The sequence below is a fragment of the Oncorhynchus clarkii genome, chromosome 2, assembly GCF_045791955.1.
Source record: "Oncorhynchus clarkii lewisi isolate Uvic-CL-2024 chromosome 2, UVic_Ocla_1.0, whole genome shotgun sequence".
NCBI classification, from domain to species: Eukaryota; Metazoa; Chordata; class Actinopteri; order Salmoniformes; family Salmonidae; genus Oncorhynchus; species Oncorhynchus clarkii.
The window spans coordinates 70307982-70330630 of record NC_092148.1 but is presented as its reverse complement, the minus strand read 5'-3'; the positions used below and the strand labels follow the sequence as shown (position 1 = coordinate 70330630).

Genomic DNA, 22649 nt, shown 5'->3' with positions numbered 1-22649 from the left:
AGAGGTATGACACAGCAGTAGCAGGGGTTGGAGTTGAGGCAGAGATGGTGGAGTGTGGCGAACAGAGAGGGTAGAGGTATGACACAGCAGTAGCAGGGGTTGAAAGTGTACAATCTCTCCATTCTCAAATCAAAGTTTATTTGTCACGTGCGCCGAATACAACAGGTGAAATGCTTACTTACAGGCTCTAACCAACAGTGAAAAAAAAAAACGCTATTCGGCATTCTCTCTCCTAATGTTCTTCAGATGCAGAGATGTGATGTGGGGACAGGGGGAGCCAGGGTTAGGTGTGTGGTCTCTCCATCCTGTCCCTAATGCCCCTCTGGGGAGCAGGCCGCCCAGTTCCCTATATTACCCAGAAGGCCTAGGGGCTAATGACGGCTTTTTAATAAAATGTAATACATACCGAGGAGCAGAGGCCAGTGCCTTAGAGGGCTCTCCCATTAGAATGGCAAGAACAGCATTATACTTATGTGTGTGTGTGTGTATGTGTGTGTGTGTATATGTGTGTGTATATGTGTGTGTATATGTGTGTGTGTGTGTGTGTGTGTGTGTGTGTGTGTGTGTGTGTGTGTATATTTGTGTGTGTGTGTGTGTGTGTGTGTGTGTGTGTGTGTGTGTGTGTGGAGGGGGGGCTGAGGTTACGGGGGTGACTGTGGAGTTATGAGGGTGAACGTTGTGTTGATTTTAGAGGTGTGCTGGTGTGTTTGTGGTGTTAATCCCTCCCCTTCCGGTTGATTGGTTATGCTGAATGGAAGGCCAGGCCGTTTATCTGAGTGGACCACGTTACCCAGGATTCCCCTCACATCTGGGCTGGGCACGCTTAGATGGGCTGTCGGCTCGCAGAGGCTAGCGCCGCTGAGGGCTAGTGTAAACATACACTCTCTCGCTCTCTTCTCTCTCTCTTTCTCTCACTCTCACTCGCTCTGTCGCTCTCTATTACACAAACATGGGCCAGAGACAAGGCAGCAGACGTGTTGTTACAATGATAATTTATTAAATGTGAAATATCTTTAGCACAGATTAAAAATCAGATACTTCCATCTATTGTGAACACCATGGGGTTGGAAATAAACATTCCTAAGGTATCAACAAAAGCACAAAGTCCTGTTGGAGTCCCATCTTCTCCATCATGGCATAGATAGACCTTCATGTGAGACTGTTAGTTCAGACAGACTGGGTCCTAGGGCTGAGGCAAAGCTCTTTTACTGCTCATATTATCTTCTGTCATCATATAAGCTTGTTATATAGCCTAGTTCCACTTCTAGTTCCTTAAAACAGAACCGTGTTAAATCACAATCAGTGTCCCCCTGTGTGTTTTACCAGAGCCAGTCATGTCTGCTCTCGGCACAACAAGAGAGGACTATGCTGCCCTGAGCCAGTTGTGGACAGACTCTTAACCAGGCTTTAGTTGTTAACACACAGATTGCCTCTCTGCTTTGCCTCGACCCTTCACACACCAAGACAACTGAACAGAACCTTGACCAGAATGGTTTAACCACATTAAGAATGACAGAATGACAGTTAAAGGAACAGAAGTGAGCCACCCACAAGAGTAAGAAAACTGTAGGACTTTACACGTTGTCCAGGATGTCATCGTCTGACATCTTGTTTTTTTTTATTATTCTCTTTTTATTTGCCGTGTTCACAGATGATTTTCAGGACATGCCATATGAGGAGTTTGGGATTATAAAAGTACCTGAAAGAAGTGCTAGAGTGTCAGCATGCATAGCGGTTTGCTATTTACATGTTCCTTTGTACAGGACAGGACGGGCTGGGCCACGAACAGACTGCTCCACAGTACTGGGTGTATTTACAGGTCATAAATACAATGTCATAAAAGGGTCACACGCATATTATCAGAGAACGCTCGTATGACAGAATGACAGTGCACAACCTTGATGAGGCAGAAACAAAACTGGGTTTTTTCTCTTCCTGGTGCATTAGTCCTATGCTAACAAATAGCACAATGCATCATATATTATTGCTGTACTGTACAAGCACAGAGGGATTAGACATGGTTAGAGATCACGACAGTAACATGTTATACTATGGAAACAACACCGAACAACTCTGAGGTACAGTATAGTTACCCTTTAATGATTCAACACCAATATCTCCCTTGTCTCTGACCTTGCTTCTTAATACATTGAAGAGTGGCTGTTCAACAGTTAAATATTGCAGAATACTTTCCAAAGACATTGGAAATATTTTCATTATGTTGAAAATTGGAAGACATAAATGTGATCCAGGACTATTTTCCAGAGCAGTGATGGTTCAGGCCAGACATGGTCAGGTTATTGCTGCTGATCTAGGACCTGTTTATTGCAGCTCTTAAAGCATAGAGATGGCAGAGGTTGGGTTTGTGTGTTTAAGTGGTCTGGAAAAGATCTTGTTGGCTAGGACCCTGCTACTTCGGTTTGTCACATTTCTTGAATATTGCTGAAGTGATGGTGAAAGAGTTTTATTTTTCCCGCTTCCCTTCCCCTTGTAGTTCTGGTGATTCATGTGATGTCTCGGGGACAGGTGCTCGGGCTTACACTCAATTAACCCTTTCCTCTCCACTCACCAGTTTGCAGTGGTCAGTTCTGATAGGAACATAACATACCAACCCCAAGAAAACCAGTAATTTCTCTCTGTCAACTCTGTAAAACTATGTATATCAGAATCAGGATTTACATTGACAAATACTAGTACACAAATAGAAAGAGCCATTGGTTGGTCGACACCTAGAATGTACAGGTATTATTTATAATGTACATGAGTATACACATCTGTTGGGCTACTGTACATGTCAGGGGGGATTGTGTGTGTGTGTGTGCGTGTGCGTGTGCGTGCGTGCGTGCGTGCGTGTGTGTGCGTGCGTGCGTGCGTGCGCGTGTGCGCGTGTGTGCGTGTGTGTGTGCGTGTGTGCGTGTGCGTGCGTGTGCGTGTGCGTGTGCGTGTGTGTGTGTGTGTGTGTGTGTGTGTGTGTGTGTGTCACCAGCCCAGCACATCCCCTTTCTTCTCTTTATGTCTCTCTGATAGATAGTGGTGGTGGGTGGTTCCACATGTTAATGTCTAGCATGCTAAACTCATCAGGCTTATCTCTTACACGGGTAAAAAGGTAATGTAGTGGGAGGGCCGAGCTGAACACCAAGAAGATAACACACACACACACTCTCTCTCCCTCTCTCTTTCACCCTCGCTCTCCTTCTGCTGTGTACATATCTTGGTTGTCTCCCTCAGACAGAATTCCCTGCTGTGCTGTAGAGCTGCGTTCTCAGATCAGGTGTAAATCATTCCAATGTATTGATGGTCCACCTTTCACCTAAAACAGAGATGACCCTGGACGTAGAGTAAGATGAGCAGGCAGGTAAATATATTGCATCTTCCACGTCTACGTTCTAAAGCAGATACCTGAGGGTGACTGGTTAGCTAAATGATCTGACACCCTGCTTTTGAAGTGCGTATATGTGGTTCTGGGTGTGTCTCTTTGACACTGAGTGACATGTGTGAGCCTTTGATATGCCAGTCCTATGAGGTGTGTAGAGTTATCAGTGTGCTGGCAGGGAGGGAGACAGCAGAGAGATGCAGTTGTTTCATCTGCGGTTTCAAACCGCCTCAATCTGCCTCTGCAACTACCAGCACTGAGAAGGAAGTTTGATGAGTGTGTCTGTCTGCTCAATGACAGAGTCTACTATATGTATGTGTATGTATGCATGCACTTTATTCTGTGATTGTGTGTACATGTGTGTACATGTGTGTGACTGTGTGTACACTGTGTGACTGTGTGTACATTGTGTGACTATGTGTGCATGTGTGTGACTATGTGTACATTGTGTGACTATGTGTGCATGTGTTTGACTGTGTGTACATTGTGTGACTATGTGTGCATGTGTGTGACTATGTGTGCATGTGTGTGACTGTGTGTACATGTGTGTGACTGTGTGTACATTGTGTGAGTGTGTGTAACTGTGTGTACATGTGTGTGACTGTGTGTACATTGTGTGTACATGTGTGAGACTGTGTGTACATTGTGTGACTGTGTGTACATGTGTAAGACTGTGTGTGACTGTGTGTACATTGTGTGACTGTGTGTACATGTGTGAGACTGAGTGTGACTGTGTGTACATTGTGTGATTGTGTGTACATTGTGTGTACATGTGTGTGACTGTGTGTACATTGTGTGAGTGTGTGTAACTGTGTGTACATGTGTGTGACTGTGTGTACATTGTGTGACTGTGTGTACATTGTGTGTACATGTGTGAGACTGTGTGTACATTGTGTGACTGTGTGTTACTGTGTGTACATTGTGTGAGTGTGTGTAACTGTGTGTACATTGTGTGACTGTGTGTACATTGTGTGTACATGTGTGAGACTGTGTGTACATTGTGTGACTTTGTGTACATTGTGTGACTGTGTGTACATGTGTGAGACTGAGTGTGACTGTGTGTACATTGTGTGACTGTGTGTTACTGTGTGTACATTGTGTGACTGTGTGTACATTGTGTGACTGTGTGTTACTGTGTGTACATTGTGTGTTACTGTGTGTACATTGTGTGACTGACTGTGTGTGTTGCTAGATCTTAATGACAGCCAGTGTGTGTGTGCTGGAACAGTTCTGGTATATCTCTGTATGTGTGACTCTCTGTATTAGCCTCTGCCAGCTTGGGCTGCAGATGCTCTAATGAGCCTCAATGAGGCTGTGCCTTTGAAGTATGTGTGTGTGTGTGTGTGTGTGTGTGTGTGTGTGTGTGTGTGTGTGTGTGTGTGTTTGTTTGTGTACAGACCCTTGCTGCTCTGCCAGTGCACTGTACTAAACTGCTCTGCACTGCAGTCTCTCACCAGTCCTCCCCCCAGTCTCATTTGTAGATAAAGAGCAGTTAGCCAGAGAGAAGTAATTCATGTGTCTATAGAAGTCATCTCCAGAACAGTCTCCTGTCTTCTCATAATGTCACAGCAGTTTTTAGCCAGCAGCAGGGCTACATGAAAGATCCTCTGAGCGCCTGAATTCTGGCTGTAATACTCTCTGATGTCTGTTCTTCCTCTCTCTGTTTCAAACGCTGTGGAATCGCACTCCCTCTCTCCCTCTCGCCGCTCCTAATTACTGACTGTGCCGGCTGGTGCTGCATTAGGGCGGCATGTCTCAGTACAGTGTGACTACAGACTACTGTAAACTGGATTTGAGATGTTAAACTGAGAAACACAGCTTCTGAGTAGTAATTTCCCACTCAATTAGAGGGTGTAGGGTAGATAGTGTTACAGGCTGTCTGCTCTCTACGTTTCTTAGAAAGAGAAGAGAGAAAGGGGGGGGGGGGGGGGGTTTGTGAGCGTGTGCATGCCTGTACTGTATATGACGTGTGTGTACAAGAGCACTATTCTCATCATATCACTCTTTACCGGTGTATCTCACTCTTTACTGTGGCAAACAGCATGTACTACAATGTTTACTGTTTAGGACCGTTGCTCTCTACTCTACTCTACAGTCTGACTTCCCTCATGAACCCCTAGATGATGTGAACATATACAGATGTGTAATCATGGCATATATACTGTATGTTCCCTTATAGAGAGTTTACAGAACCCTCTGGCTCCCCACTCCCAATGAGAAGAGCTGCTCCCTCCTCCCCAGTCTAGAACACCGTGGGCCACATCCTCTGTCCAGAAAGCAGCCCTCGCAGTGTGCAAACGTCCACAAAACAACTACAAAATATTGCAGCTGTAGAAATATCAAGTGCAACATATTTTGGGTGTGTTTTACGTCAAATCTGGATGAACAGTCGCCACCTTCCTACAGTTATTGTGGTATTCTAAAGAGATTGTGTTGTTTTGTGGACAGACAGTGTTGCCCCTGGTCTGTATTTACCACATTCACATAAGCATGCACTCTGTGGAGAGTCAGCAGTCCTGTATACACACAATATAGAAATATATATATGTACAGTCAGTCAAAAGTTTGGATACACCTACTCATTCCAGGGTTTCTCTTTATTTTTACTATTTTCTACATTGTAGAATAACAGTGGAGACATTAAAACTAAGAAATAACACATATGGAATCATGTAGTAACCAAAAAAGTGTTAAACAAATCAAAATATATTTTATATTTGAGATTCTTCAAAGTAGCCACCCTTTGCCTTAATGACAGCTTTGCACACTCTTGGCATTCTCTCAACCAGCTTCATGAGGTAGTCACCTGGAATGCCTTGTTAAAAATACATTTGTGGAGTTTTTTTCCTTCTTAAAAGTCCATATTTTGGCAAGAACAGCTCAAATAAGCAATGAGAAACGACAGTCCATCGTTACTTTAAGACATGAAGGTCAGTAAATCCAGAACATTTCAAGAACTTTAAAAGTTTCTTCAAGTGCAGTCGCAAAAACCATCAAGGGCTATGAAACTGGCTCGCATGAGGACCGCCACAGGAAAGGAAGACCCAGAGGTACCTCTGCTGCAGAGGATAAGTTCATTAGAGTTAACTGCACCTCAGATTGTAGCCCAAATAGATGCTTTGCAGAGTTCAGGTAACATACACATCTCAACATCAACTGTTCAGAGGAGACTGCGTGAATCAGACCTTCATGGTCGAATTGTTGCAAAGAAACCACAACTAAAGGACACCAATAATAAGAAGAGACTTGCTTGGGCCAAGAAACACGAGCAATGGACATCAGACCAGTGGAAATCTGTCCTTTGGTCTGATGAGGCCAAATTTGAGATTTTTGGTTCCAAGCACTGTGTATGTGAATGGATGATCTCCTCATGTGTGGTTCCCACCGTGAAGCATGGAGGAGGAGGTGTGATGGTGTGGAGGTGCTTTGCTAATGACACAGTCAGTGATTTATTTACAATTCAATGCACACTTAACCAGCATGGCTACCACAGCATTATGCAGTGAGTGATACACCATCCCATCTGGTTTGCCCTTAGTGGGACTAACATTTGTTTTTCAACAGGACAATGACCCAAAATACACCTCCAGGCTGTGTAAGGGCTATTTGACCAAGGGGAGTGATGGAGTGCTGCATCAGATGACCTGGCCTCCACAATCACCCGACCTCAACCCAATTGAGATGGTTTGGGATGAGTTGGACCGCAGAGTGAAGGAAAAGCAGCCAACAAGTGCTCAGCATATGTGGGAACTCCTTCAAGACTGTTGGAAAAGCATTCCTCATGAAGCTGGTTGAGAGAATGCCAAGAGTGTGCAAAGCTGTCATCAAGTAAAAGAGTGGCTACTTTGAAGAATCTAAAATATTTTGTTTAACACTTTTTTGCTTACTACAAGATTCCATATGTGTTATTTAATAGTTTCGATGTCTTCACTATTATTATACCATGTAGAAAATAGTCAAAATAAAGAAAAACCCTTGAATGAGTAGGTGTGTCCAAACCTTTGACTGGTACTGTATATACATATCTATCCAGATCCATAGTCCCTATGGTAACACTGCCCCATCATTATGGGCTGTGGCAGAGAGGGGTGTCTCTATGGAGTTTATCCTCTCTGTGTCTATCTTTCTGTCTCTCTCCGTTTGTATGGAGTTCCTTGTCTGTCTCATATGGATGCTCTGGAGGATCAGGAGAGATGAGGGTCACTGAGTACAGGTGTGTGTATTCCAGTGGAGGTGTCTTGGCAGGATCTGTAGGGTGGCTGGAGTTCCTGTGTATCTCTTGGCGGACAAGAGGGCCTCTGTCATTCTCTATGACTGTGCCCTCCTCCCACACAGATGATGTTGATCAGTGCCGCTCTGTCTCTGTCCTCCATGTTGACTGTTGTCCCTCTGTCTCTTTGTCTCCACAGCAACAGGGGGCAGCCACCACGGTGTACTGTGCGGTAGCTCCGGAGCTAGAGGGTCTAGGAGGGATGTACTTCAACAACTGTTTCCGCTGCCTGCCCTCCCCCCAGGCCGAGGACCAGGTCACTGCAGCCAGTCTGTGGGAGCTAAGCGAGCGCCTGGTCTCAGAGAGGCCTACGGGCCTACAGGCCCTCTGATTGACACGCCCACACTGACTGTCAACAGCCTATCAGGACTGGGGGAGAGAGGAAGGACTAGCCAATCAGGAATGGAGGGAGAGGGAGGGAGTGTGGATGAAAATGAAAATGTGTACATTGAGTGGACTGTAGAAAGCTTTCAAACCATTGAACTGAAACTTTCACTTCACTAAGGGGAGTAAAATACACATACAAATAAACCGGGGTTATTGTGTGGCAGGGAGAGTTCACCAGTTCCTTATTCCAGACAAAGTGGGTCTGTGTTTCTCACTCCAGTGTGTTTCCAGCTGCAACAGACCCTGTGTGTATCTTCTCTCTGTATCCAGTTTCCTCCTGTATATATATATTTTACATGTCTGAGTATGGAGATATGGCGAGTATCATTGCGCTAGTGTAGGAGGGTTGAAGGGGGATAGGAGAAATAAGGAGGTATAATTGAATGCCTATGTACATATTAGAGCTATGGTGTCATGGCTATATACAGATGGACTAGCTGTATTCCATATGAGGCCCTATTCAGTTCTACTGCCCATTATTTACAGGAACAGCATTGGGCCTATGTGCTAACGGGAACTCACGCATCATCATTTCTCCCCTCTACAGTGTCTGTCTACAGTTAGACCTCCAACCTACATATTATAACTTATAATACTCTACAAAATGTAATGTACAATGTGGTACTGTATCTTTGTCACAATGTTCAGTCACAATTATGTATGTAGCTACTGGTGATAGAGAAAGAGAGAATCCAGGAGTTTTAGTAGTTGATCAAACAGGAACTCCGTATTTTCCTTGGATGTTTAGTTTTGTTGTCATTTGTTTCGGGGGATAATCTCGTCATGAAAGTGTGCAGTGTTGGGTGACGGGTCCATCTGGACCTCTGTACAGGGTCTGTTGCTTGGTTTCTGGGTGGTTTGGAGATGTGTGGATGTTGTGCTTTGTGGCCGACTGGTGCCGCGGAATGATGTTAAGATATCAGCATTCCTCTGTCATGGTTTCTGTAAAGGAAAAGAAGAGGACACATTAAAGACGGTTTCTTACACTATGTGTCTGGACATTTCAATGCTCACACACACACAGTTGGTAGGATCCTATTCAAAGAAATCAAAACAAATGTAGCATAGGGTGTAAGAGTGTAGCTTTGGGAGGAAGGGGGACAGAAATGGTCTATGAGACTCCTTTTATGGTGGTCAGTGAGCAGCAGAACACCCTTTGACCTGGAACTATTTTCAACTCAACCCCTCTACCAGGAAGTACTGGGCAGGGCCAGGGAGTAATCGACACATTGACCAACCAATCATATGACTGACCTGCATTATTCTCATGCCTGGTTGGTCGGCTGAATCGATGCCTGAGAGAGTCCCTTTCACTGCTAAACGAACCCTGCCCGGCACAGTGTTCATCAGGATTCAACACTATTATACATACACTCATCTGTTCTGGTGTAATCTTTTTTTGCCTACTGTACCCAGACTACAGCTGCCCTGTTAGTGTTCTTACGCACGCACGCACGCACGCACGCACGCACGCACGCACGCACGCACGCACGCACGCACACACACACACACACACACACACACACACACACACACACACACACACACACACACACACACACACACTGAGGAATTGAGGACAGGGAGATTTAGAGAGATGTATAGAGGTGTCCAGAATGTCTAAGTCTCTAGGCTAGAGAAGAAACAACACATTTAGACATCCCCTAAGCTTTACAAATCTTTTGTTACTTTAAAAAAAATCTAATTATTTTTAGGCATGTTGGAGTTGACCTGAACTCTTCCTGCTACCCTGTGGCTGTGTGGGCATGTAACCGGCCGCTACACACTCACTGACCTATAGGGAGAGAGGGATGGGGTACAGGGGGAGGAGGTGCACCCCGTTATAGGTACAGAACCCCTTCTGTGACCCTTAGGGACTTCCACTTGTCTTCCTCTGCTCCCGAACTGGTAAGGAGCAGCAAGCGGAGATACTTACACCCCTCTCACCCCTCTCCCTCTACACACACACAGTACTGACAGATTGATGCATGTCACTGAGCTCCTTCAAAGGCAAAATGAGTGAGACATCAACAGCACATAGTCCTCCTGCTTTAACCAGTCAATGACACACACACTCAGAGAGATCCCAGGCAGACAACACAAGCAGACAGGAAACACATAATTAAGATGTCTTCTGGGTGTGAATTGCTACTGTGTGTGTGTGTGTGTGTGTGTGTGTGTGTGTGTGTGTGTGTGTGTGTGTGTGTGTGTGTGTGTGTGTGTGTGTGTGTGTGTGTGTGTGTGTGTGTGTGTGTGTGTGTGTGTTCTGACTGTAGAGGGGGATTCCTGCCTGGCTTTCAAAGAAAGTCTTATTGATCAGGTCCTATCGGAATAATCAGATAGTTAATCAATACATTACACTTCCTCCCAATGCTCAGAGAACAGAAGAGAGGAGAGGAGAACAGGAGAGAAGAGGAAAAGAGGAGATGTAAACATAGGAGAGGAGAACAGAAGAGAGGAGAGGAAAAGAGGAGATGTAAACAGAGAGAAGAACAGGAAAGTTGAGGAAAAGAGGAGATGTAAACAGAGGAGAGGAGAACAGGAGAGGAGAGGAGAACAGAAGAGAGGAGAGGAAAAGAGGAGATGTAAACAGAGAGGAGAACAGGAGAGATGAGGAAAAGAGGAGATGTAAACAGAGGAGAGGAGAACAGGAAAGGAGAGGAGAGGAGAACAGAAGAGAGGAGAACAGGGGAGTAGAGGAAAGGAGAGGAGAGGAGAGGAGAACAGAAGAGAGGAGAACAGGAGAGTAGAGGAAAAGAGAGGAGAGGAGAACAGGAGAGTAGAGTAAAGGAGAGGAGAACAGAAGAGAGGAGAACAGGAGAGTAGAGGAAAGGAGAGGAGAGGAGAACAGAAGAGAGGAGAGCAGGAGAGTAGAGGAAAGGAGAGCAGAGGAGAACAGAAGAGAGGAGAACAGGAGAGGAGAGGAGAGGAGAACAGAAGAGAGGAGAACAGAAGAGAGGAGAACAGGAGAGTAGAGGAGAGGAGAACAGAGGAGAGGAGAACAGGAGAGGAGAGGAAAGGAGAGGAGAACAGAGGAGAGGAGAACAGGAGAGGAGAGGAGAACAGAAGAGAGGAGAACAGGGGAGTAGAGGAAAGGAGAGGAGAGGAGAACAGAGGAGAGGAGAACAGAGGAGAGGAGAACAGGAGAGGAGAGGAGAACAGGGGAGTAGAGGAAATGAGAGGAGAGGAGAACAGGAGAGGAGAGGAGAACAGAAGAGAGGAGAACAGGGGAGTAGAGGAAAGGAGAGGAGAACAGAAGAGAGGAGAACAGGAGAGTAGAGGAAAGGAGAGGAGAGGAGAACAGAAGAGAGGAGAACAGGAGATTAGAGGAAAGGAGAGGAGAGGAGAACAGAAGAGAGGAGAACAGGAGAGTAGAGGAAAGGAGAGGAGAGGAGAACAGAAGAGAGGAGAACATAAGAGAGGAGAACAGGAGAGTAGAGGAAAGGAGAGGAGAGGAGAACATAAGAGAGGAGAACAGGAGAGTAGAGGAGAGGAGAGGAGAACAGAAGATAGGAGAACAGGAGAGAAGAGGAGAGGAGAACAGAAGAGAGGAGAACAGGGGAGTAGAGGAAAGGAGATGAGAGGAGAACAGAAGAGAGGAGAACAGGAGATTAGAGGAAATGAGAGGAGAGGAGAACAGAAGAGAGGAGAACAGGAGAGTAGAGGAAATGAGAGGAGAGGAGAACAGAAGAGAGGAGAACAGGAGAGTAGAGGAAAGGAGAGGAGAGGAGAACAGAAGAGAGGAGAACAGGAGAGGAGAGGAGAGGAGAACAGAAGAGAGGAGAACAGAAGAGAGGAGAACAGGAGAGTAGAGGAGAGGAGAACAGAGGAGAGGAGAACAGGAGAGTAGAGGAAAGGAGAGGAGAGGAGAACAGAAGAGAGGGGAACAGGGGAGTAGAGGAAAGGAGATGAGAGGAGAACAGAAGAGAGGGGAACAGGGGAGTAGAGGAGAGGAGAACAGAAGAGAGGAGAACAGGAGAGTAGAGGAAAGGAGAGGAGAACAGAAGAGAGGAGAACAGGAGAGTAGAGGAGAGGAGAGGAGAACAGAAGAGAGGAGAACAGGAGAGTAGAGGAGAGGAGAACAGAAGAGAGGAGAACAGGGGAGTAGAGGAAAGGAGAGGAGAGGAGAACAGAAGAGAGGAGAACAGGGGAGTAGAGGAAAGGACAGGAGAGGAGAACAGGAGAGTACAGGAAAGGAGAGGAGAGTAGAACAGAAGAGACGAGAACAGGGGAGTAGAGGAGAGGAGAACAGGGGAGTAGAGGAAAAGAGAGGAGAGGAGAACAGAAGAGAGGAGAACAGGAGAGTAGAGGAGAGGAGAACAGGGGAGTAGAGGAAAAGAGAGGAGAGTAAAACAGAAGAGAGGAGAACAGGGGAGTAGAGGAAAGGACAGGAGAGGAGAACAGGAGAGTAGAGGAAAGGAGAGGAGAGTAGAACAGAAGAGAGGAGAACAGGATAGTAGAGGAGAGGAGAACAGGGGAGTAGAGGAAAAGAGAGGAGAGTAAAACAGAAGAGAGGAGAACGGGGAGTAGAGGAGAGGAGAACAGGAGAGTAGAGGAAAAGAGAGGAGAGTAGAACAGAAGAGAGGAGAACAGGGGAGTAGAGGAAAGGACAGGAGAGGAGAACAGGAGAGTAGAGGAAATGAGAGGAGAGTAGAACCGAAGAGAGGAGAACAGGGGAGTAGAGGAAAGGACAGGAGAGGAGAACAGGAGAGTAGAGGAAAGGAGAGGAGAGTAGAACAGAAGAGAGGAGAACAGGGGATAGCAGAACAGAGGAGAAGAGACACACTGGGCAAAAACTGGTTGAATCAACGTGGTTTCCATGCCATTTCAACCCCCAAAAATCTACGTGATGATGTTGAATCAACATGGTTTCCATGCCATTTCAACCCCCAAAAATCTACGTGATGATGTTGAATCAACGTGGTTTCCATGCCATTTCAACCCCCAAAAATCTACGTGATGATGTTGAATCAACGTGGTTTCCATGCCATTTCAACCCCCAAAAATCTACGTGATGATGTTGAATCAACGTGGTTTCCATGCCATTTCAACCCCCAAAAATCTACGTGATGATGTTGAATCAAAGTGGAAAACGTATTGCCATTTTGTATTGTTTCACCCAACTTTTAACCAAAATCCAGACATGGTGAGATTGATTTCACATCGAATTCAAATTAGTTGAAAACCCAACCAACTGTTAATCAAAACTACACGTTGAACTGACATCTGTGTCCAGTGGGGAGTATTCTTCTCTCAGAGGACAAAGATTTTTTTACCCACCGCTAAGGCCCCTCAAAGTCTCTCCTCTCTCTCTACCTCTCTCTCTCCTCCCTCTCTGTCTCTCTACTATCTCTCTACCTCACTCTCTCCTCCCTCTCTGTCTCTCTCCTGTCTCTCTACCTCTCTCCTCCCTCTCTGTCTCTCTCCTCTCTCTCTACCTCTCTCCTCCCTCTCTGTCTCTCTACTATCTCTCTACCTTTCTCTTCCTCCTTCTCCTCTCTCTCTACCTCTCTCCTCCCTCTCTCTCTCTACTATCTCTCTACCTCTCTCTTCCTCCTTCTCCTCTCTCTCTAACTCTCTCTCTCATCCCTCTCTGTCTCTCCACTATCTCTCTACCTCTCTCTTCCTCCTTCTCCTCTCTCTCTACCCCTCTCTCTCCTCCCTCTCTGTCTCTCTACTATCTCTCTACCGCTGTCTCTCCTCCCTCTCTCTCTCTCCTCTCTCTCTACCTCTCTCTTCCTCCTTCTCCTCTCTCTCTACCTCTCTCTCTCCTCCCTCTCTGTCTCTACTATCTCTCTACCTCTCTATCTCCTCCCTCTCTCTCTCTACTATCTCTCTACCTCTCTCTTCCTCCTTCTCCTCTCTCTCTACCTCTCTCTCTCCTCCCTCTCTGTCTCTCTACTATCTCTCTACCTCTCTCTTTCCTCCCTCTCTCTCTCTCTCCTCTCTCTCTACCTCTGTCTCTCCTCCCTCTCTCTCTCTCCTCTCTTTCTACCTCTCTCTCTCCTCCCTCTCTCTCTCTCCTCTCTCTCTCCTCCCTCTCTCTCTCTCCTCTCTCTCTACCTCTCTCTCTCCTCCCTCTCTCTCTCTCCTCTCTCTCTACCTCTCTCTCTCCTCCCTCTCTGTCTCGCTACTATCTCTCTGTCTCTCTACTATCTATCTACCTCTCTCTTCCTCCTTCTCCTCTCTCTCTACCTCTCTCTCTCTCCTATCTCTCGGTCTCTCTACTATCTATCTACCTCTCTCTCTCCTCCCTCTCTGTCTCTCTACTATCTCTCTACCTCTCTCTTCTCCCTTCTCCTCTCTCCTCCCTCTCTCTCTCTCCTCTCTCTACCTCTCTCTCTCCTCCCTCTCCTCTCTCTCTACCTATTTCTCTCATTCCTCTCTGTCTATTTCCTCTCTCCACCACTCCCTCTCTTCTCTCTACCTCTCCCTCTCTCTCTACCTTTCCCTCTCCTCTCTCTCTACCTCTCCCTCTCCTCTCTCTACCTCTCTCTCTCCTCCCTCTGTCTCTCTACTATCTCTCTACCTCTCTCTTCTCCCTTCTCCTCTCTCTCTACCTCTCTCTCCTCCCTCTCCTCTCTCTCTACCTATTTCTCTCATCCCTCTGTCTATTTCCTCTCTCCACTACTCCCTCTCTTCTCTCTACCTCTCCCTCTCTCTCTACCTCTCCCTCTCCTCTCGCTACCTCTCCCTCTCCTCTCCCTCTCCTCTCTACCTCTCTTCTCTCTCTACCTCTCCCTCCATCCCTACACATACAGTTGGAGTCGGAAGTTTACATAGACTTAGGTTGGAGTCATTGAAACTAGTTTTTCAACGACTCCACAAATGTCTTGTTAGGACATCTACTTTGTGCATGACACAAGTAATTTTTCCAACAATTGTTTACAGTTTATTTAAATTATAATTCACTGTATCACAATTCCAGTGGGTCAGAAGTTTACATACACTAAGTTGACTGTGCCTTTATACAGCTTGGAAAATTCCAGAAAATTATGTCATGGCTTTAGAAGCTTCTGATAGGCTAGTTTACATCATTTGAGTTAATTAGAGGTGTACGTGTGGATGTATTTCAAGGCCTACCTTCAAACTTAGTGCCTCTTTGCTTGACATCAGAGGAAAATCAAAAGAAATCAGCCAAGACCTCAGAAAATATATTTTTGACCTCCACAAGTCCTGTTCATCCTTGTGAGCAATTTCCAAATGCCTGAAGGTACCACGTTCATCTGTACAAATAATAGTACGCACGTATAAACACCATGGGACCACGCAGCCATCATACCACTCTGGAAGGAGACGCGTTCTGTCTCCTAGAGATGAACGTACTTTGGTGCGAAAAGTGCAAATCAATCCCCGAACAACAGCAAAGGACCTTGTGAAGATGCTGGAGGAAACAGGTACAAAAGTATCAATATCCACAGTAAAACGAGTCCTATATCGACATAACCTGAAAGGCTGCTCAGCAAGGAAGAAGCCACTGCTCCAAAACCGCCATAAAAAAGCCAGACTACGGTGTGCAACTGCACATGGGGACAAAGATCGTACTTTTTGGAGAAATGTCCTCTAGTCTGATGAAACAAAAATAGAACTGTATGGCCATAATGACCATCGTTATGTTTGGAGGGAAAAGGGGGCGGCATGCCAGCCGAAGAACACCATCCAAACCGTGAAGCACGGGGGTGGCAGCATCATGTTGTGGGGGTGCTTTACTGCCGGAGGGACTGGTGCACTTCACAAAATAGATGGCATCATGGAGGATGGAAAATTACGTGGATATATTGAAGCAACATCTCAAGACATCAGTCAGGAAGTTAAAGCTTGGTCGCAATGGGTCTTCTAAATGGACAATGACCCCAAGCATACTTCCAAAGTTGTGACGAAATGGCTTAAGGACAACAAAGTCAAGGTATTGGAGTGGCTATCACAAAGCCCTGACCTCAATCCTATAGAATATTTGTGGGCAGAACTGAAAAAGCGTGTGCGAGCAACGAGGCCTAAACACCTGACTCAGTTACACCAGCTCTGTCAGGAGGAATGGGACAAAATTCACCCAACTTATTGTGGGAAGCTTGTGGACCCAAGTTAAACAATTTAAAGGCAATGCTACCAAATACTAATTGAGTGTATGTAAACTTCTGACCCACTGGGAATGTGATGAAAGAAATAAAAGCTGAAATAAATAATTCTCTCTACTATTATTCTGACATTTCACATTCTTAAAATAAGGTGGTGATCCTAACTGACCTAAGACAGGGAAAATTTACTAGGATTAAATGTCAGGAATTGTGAAAAACTGAGTATAAATGTATTTGGCTAAGGTGTATGTAAACTTCTGACTTCAACTGTATGTCTCTTTGTGGTGATACTGATTTGTAATTGAAACATGTTTATGTGTGAATTTATCAAATATTTTTTGCCATAAGATTCATTTCCCTTCTCAGTGTATAATTATGTATAATTATGTATAATTATGGGTGTATTGATTTGAGGATGTTTGTGTTGCTGATATTGGTAGTCTTGATAGTTGGAATGCTGCCATTTGGAGCGGATATATTTCATTATCACAATCAATGCTAAAGTCCTCCATGGACTAGACTAACTCAATACATATCTACTGGGAGGGAGGAAATATACCGTACCTTCTGACTACACCAGGCTATAAACTCTCTCTCGCGCTCTCACACACACACACACACACACACACACTTGTTCTCTCTCTTTCTCTTAAGGATGTGATTTAAATGACTAATCAATATTCATTAAGTGCTGTTGTAATGAAGTCAATGAAGTTGTTGCCAACTAAATACAGAGGCTTGCTGTGGCTGAGATATTCCAGAAAATATGAGTTGGTGTTAAAGTGCTTATTGGACAAAACCATTCATTTCACTCATGTAGTGTTTAAAATAAGATAGGATGTCATTTACAATCTTAATTAAAATATCAATATGATTCTATGTTGAATTGTGAAGGTGGTTAAACAGTGTTATTCATGCTAACAGACTGGTCTGTTTGTAAATCTGTTTGTCTGTATTCCTCCTGCCATCTGCACCTTTACATTCTGTTGATGTGTACAGAGAGCTACCTCAGTCACTATAGTGTTAGCTGTGTGTGTGTGTGTGTGTGTGTGTGTGTGTGTGTGTGTGTGTGTGTGTGTGTGTGTGTGTGTGTGTGCGTGCGTGCGTGCGTGCGTGCGTGCGTGCGTGCGTGCGTGCGTGCGTGTGTGTGTGTGTGCGTGTGTGTGCGCGCGCATTGGGGTGGGGTGTGGCCCGAAACCATCTGCCTGTGTGCATGCGTATGTGCGCTTGTGGCTGTGTTTGTGTGTGTAGTGTATCTATGTGTGTGTGTGTGTGTGGCCGTTGGCGTTGGTGTTCACTGCAGTGGGACTGTCCCCTGTAGCTGTGTCGGCTGCTTCTCTATCTGACGTAAATGTAAATACCTGTGGTGGAACAGCACATCATCACCTTAACCAGGCTCAGACCAAACACTTACACAGACTGTCTGCCAATACAATGTCGACTCAATGAAATGATCAGCTTCACCATGTAATACCTTTGAAATCTATTTGTTTTGCCCCATGCAAAAGAAAGAGAGGAAAGAGTGTGAGTGTGTGTGTGTGTGTGTGTGTGTGTGTGTGTGTGTGTGTGTGTGTGTGTGTGTGTGTGTGTGTGTGTGTGTGTGTGTGTGTGTGTGTGTGTGTGTGTGTGTGTGTGTGTGTGTGTGTGTGTGTGTTTGTGTGTGTATGTGTGTGTGTTTGTGTGTGAGCGTGCGCACATATGTGTGAGATTGAGGTTGGGGAGAATATTCTAGAGGAGCCCATATGTTTAGTCCCAGGGTGTTCTGGCACTCCTTGTACAGGCTGCGTCTAACACTGCTATGTGGCAGTGTATGTATTTGAGGCTGGAGAATATTCTATAGAAATGAACATGTAAACATTCAATATACTGAGACCAAAAAACCCATACCTAAAAATAATTCTGAGATGCAAATGCTTGGCCTGTAGTTAACATTCCCTTGGATAACACATAAACTCAGAAAAAAAGAAACAGACCTTTTTCAGGACCCTGTCTTTCAAAGATAATTCGTAAATATCCAAATAACTTCACAGATTTTCATTGTAAGGGGTTTAAACACTGTTTCCCATGCTTGTTCAATGAACCATAAACAATTAATGAACATGCACCTGTGGAACGGTAATTAAGACACTAACAGCTTACAGATGATAGGCAATTAAGGTCACAGTTATGAAAACTTAGAACACTAAAGAGGCCTTTCCGCTGACTCTGAAAAACACCAAAAGAAAGATGCCCAGGATCCCTGCTCATCTGCGTGAACGTGCCATAGGCATGCTGCAATAGCTACACTATTTCCACCTAGCTACATTATTTCCCCCTAGCTACATTATTTCCACCTAGCTATATTATTTCTCCCTAGCTACATTATTTCCCCCTAGCTACATTATTTCCCCCTAGCTACATTATTTCCACCTAGCTACATTATTTCCCCCTAGCTACATTATTTCCACCTAGCTATATTATTTCTCCCTAGCTACATTATTTCCCCCTAGCTACATTATTTCCCCATAGCTACATTATTTCCACCTAGCTATATTATTTCCACCTAGCTACATTATTTCCACCTAGCTATATTGCTGTATGCTATCCAAAACTTCCTCTGTCTCTTTATATCTGAGGCTGAACATGGCACCTGGGAGGACATGGCTCCTGTAGAAACCCCCTGTGTGTCTCACTAGACAGCGTGACCTTGTAAACCACCAGTTATTCTATTCAGCCCTTTGTAGGAGAAAGAGTGAGAGAGAGAAAAAGAGAGAGTGGTGGGATAGGGGAGATAGAGAGAGACAGAAAAGAGGGTGGAAGTATAGAAAGAGAGAAAGAGAGTAGAGGGAGGTAGAGAGAGAAATAACTCCTGCTTGTCACGGCTTTCAAACACAAAGAAAAATGTGCACTTGGGCTGAAGTACAATTATTAGGCCCTGTCTACAGATTCATCTCACTGAAGAGAGTGAGGAAGGGAGGGAGAGGGGGGAGAGGAAGATAGAAGGGGTGGGAGAGGGGAGAGAGGAAGAGAGAAGGGAGGGAGAGGGGAGAGAGGAAGAGAGAAGGAAGATGAGAGAGTAAGAGAGAAGGGAGGGAGAGAGGAGAGAGTAAGAGAGAAGGGAGGGAGAGAGGAGAGAGTAAGAGAGAAGGGAGGGAGAGAGGAGAGAGTAAGAGAGAAGGGAGGGAGAGAGGAGAGAGTAAGAGACAAGAGAGGGAGAGGGGGGAGAGTAAGAGAGAAGGGAGGGAGAGAGGAGAGAGTAAGAGACAAGAGAGGGAGAGGGGGGAGAGTAAGAGAGAAGGGAGGGAGAGAGGAGAGAGTAAGAGACAAGGGAGGGAGAGGGGAGAGAGTAAGAGAGAAGGGAGGGAGAGAGTAAGAGAGAAGGGAGGGAGAGAGGAGAGAGTAAGAGAGAAAAGAGGGAGAGGGGAGAGAGTAAGGGAAAAGGGAGGGAGAGGGGAGAGAGTAAGAGAGAAGGGAGGGAGAGGGGAGAGAGTAAGAGAGAATGGAGGGAGAGGGGAGAGAGTAAGAGAGAAGGGAGGGAGAGGGGAGAGAGTAAGAGAGAATGGAGGGAGAGGGGAGAGAGTAAGAGAGATGGGAGGGAGAGGAGAGAGAGTAAGAGAGAATGGAGGGAGAGGGGAGAGAGTAAGAGACGAGGGAGAGGTGAGAGAGTAAGAGAGAAGGGAGGGAGCGGGGAGAGAGTAAAAGAGAAGTGAGGGAGAGAGTAAGAGAGAAGGGAGGGAGAGGGGTGAGAGTAAGAGAGAAGGGAGGGAGAGGGGAGAGAGAGAAGGGGAGGGAGAGAGGAGAGAGAGAAGGGAGGGAGAGGGGAGAGAGAGAGGGAAGAAAGAGATGGTACTGCAAAAAGAAAGGACTTGGCAAAAAGGTTGAGGATGACAAACAGAGGGAAAAGGTGGAATGAGACAATAGGAAAAGGCAAATAAACACGAGGGAGAAAAAGGAGAACAAGTTAGTGAAAGAGGAAGGGGAAAGGAAGTGGTTGTGAACAGGACAGAAGAGAGAGTGTATTGGTAGAGGGAGACAGCAGTGAAAGAGAGAGATGTGAGGTAGAAGGCGAGCAAGTGTGTTCAAGAGTAAAAAGTGAGTGGGAACGCAGAAGGAAGTGTGTGTGTTAGAGGGAGACGTAGCGGGAGGTAAAATGAAATAAGAGGATTTGAAGGGGTCTGTGGTCGGTGGCAGTAATAAAGCCTTCTAATCTGGAGGAGTACACTTGGCTGCTCACACACCCTCTCTCCTACACTCCACATTACCAGCGGGCCAAGCCAAGGTCACACACACACACACACACACATTGAGACAAGCACAGGTCAAATGGGGGGAGAAAAGACACTTAAGTTGTGTGTGTGTGTGTGTGTGTGTGTGTGTGTGTGTGTGTGTGTGTGTGTGTGTGTGTGTGTGTGTGTGTGTGTGCTTTAGGTGATTTATATCAAAGGAATTCAAGGGGTTATGGTTTAGATTTCTTCCTTTACTACTGTACCTTAAAAACAATTCTCTACCTCTTTATATTCTCCTACAGTATCAGTACTTTACCCCTTCTACCACAGTATCAGTACTTTACCCCTTCTACCACAGTATCAGTACTTTACCCCTTCTACCACAGTATCAGTACTTTACCCCTTCTACCACAGTATCAGTACTTTACCCCTTCTACCACAGTATCAGTACTTTACCCCTTCTACCACAGTATCAGTACTTTACCCCTTCTACCACAGTATCAGTACTTTACCCCTTCTACCACAGTATCAGTACTTTACCCCTTCTACCACAGTATCAGTACTTTACCCCTTCTACCACAGTATCAGTACTTTACCCCTTCTACCACAGTATCAGTACTTTACCCCTTCTACCACAGTATCAGTACTTTACCCCTTCTACCACAGTATCAGTACTTTACCCCTTCTACCACAGTATCAGTACTTTACCCCTTCTACCACAGTATCAGTACTTTACCCCTTCTAAAACAATATCAGTACTTTACCCCTTCTACCACAGTATCAGTACTTTACCCCTTCTACCACAGTATCAGTACTTTACCCCTTCTACCACAGTATCAGTACTTTACCCCTTCTACCACAGTATCAGTACTTTACCCCTTCTACCACAGTATCAGTACTTTACCCCTTCTACCACAGTATCAGTACTTTACCCCTTCTACCACAGTATCAGTACTTTACCCCTTCTACCACAGTATCAGTACTTTACCCCTTCTACCACAGTATCAGTACTTTACCCCTTCTACCACAGTATCAGTACTTTACCCCTTCTACCACAGTATCAGTACTTTACCCCTTCTAAAACAATATCAGTACTTTACCCCTTCTACCACAGTATCAGTACTTTACCCCTTCTACCACAGTATCAGTACTTTACCCCTTCTACCACAGTATCAGTACTTTACCCCTTCTACCACAGTATCAGTACTTTACCCCTTCTACCACAGTATCAGTACTTTACCCCTTCTACCACAGTATCAGTACTTTACCCCTTCTACCACAGTATCAGTACTTTACCCCTTCTACCACAGTATCAGTACTTTACCCCTTCTACCACAGTATCAGTACTTTACCCCTTCTACCACAGTATCAGTACTTTACCCCTTCTAAAACAATATCAGTACTTTACCCCTTCTACCACAGTATCAGTACTTTACCCCTTCTACCACAGTATCAGTACTTTACCCCTTCTACCACAGTATCAGTACTTTACCCCTTCTACCACAGTATCAGTACTTTACCCCTTCTACAACAGTATCAGTACTTTAGGCCAAGTACCCACAGGGTTCCTAGTACCCCTGGTTGGAAACCACTGTCCTTCAGTATCATTATCTCCTCCTACAGTATCACTACTTTATCTTCTCCTACAGTATCACTGCTTTATCTTCTCCTACAGTATCACTGCTTTATCTTCTACATTATCACTACTTTATCTTCTCCTACAGTATCACTACTTTATCTCCTCCTACAGTATCACTACTTTATCTTCTCCTACAGTATCACTGCTTTATCTTCTCCTACAGTATCACTGCTTTATCTTCTACATTATCACTACTTTATCTTCTCCTACAGTATCACTGCTTTATCTTCTCCTACAGTATCACTACTTTATCTTCTCCTACAGTATCACTGCTTTATCTTCTCCTACAGTATCACTGCTTTATCTTCTACATTATCACTACTTTATCTTCTCCTACAGTATCACTGCTTTATCTTCTCCTACAGTATCACTACTTTATCTTCTCCTACAGTATCACTGCTTTATCTTCTCCTACAGTATCACTGCTTTATCTTCTACATTATCACTACTTTATCTTCTCCTACAGTATCACTGCTTTATCTTCTCCTACAGTATCACTGCTTTATCTTCTCCTACAGTTTCACTACTTTATCTTCTCCTACAGTATCACTACTTTATCCTCTCCTACAGTATCAATACTTTATCTTCTCCTACAGTATCACTACTTCATCTTCTACAGTATCACTACTTTATCTTCTCCTACAGTATCATTACTTTATCTTATACAGTATCACTACTTTATCTTCTCCTACAGTATCAC

General features: G+C 45.1%; 2 protein-coding genes across 2 annotated transcripts in view; one reads left to right on the top strand and one right to left on the bottom strand.

The window, feature by feature from the left end:
• LOC139373062 (WW domain-containing oxidoreductase) overlaps nucleotides 1-9019 on the top strand; it is a 269747-nt gene extending 260728 nt beyond the window's left edge. The window contains exon 9 of the mRNA XM_071113109.1: nucleotides 7783-9019. Within this exon, the coding sequence (XP_070969210.1) occupies nucleotides 7783-7974 (192 nt within the window). The 3' untranslated portion in view covers nucleotides 7975-9019. The remainder of the gene's footprint in view (nucleotides 1-7782) is intronic.
• The window catches only part of LOC139373066 (transcription factor Maf-like), a 67460-nt gene continuing 53697 nt past the window's right edge, over nucleotides 8887-22649 (bottom strand). Inside the window, exon 3 of the mRNA XM_071113124.1 lies at nucleotides 8887-8972. The gene's annotated coding sequence lies outside the window, so the exon portion shown is untranslated. The remainder of the gene's footprint in view (nucleotides 8973-22649) is intronic.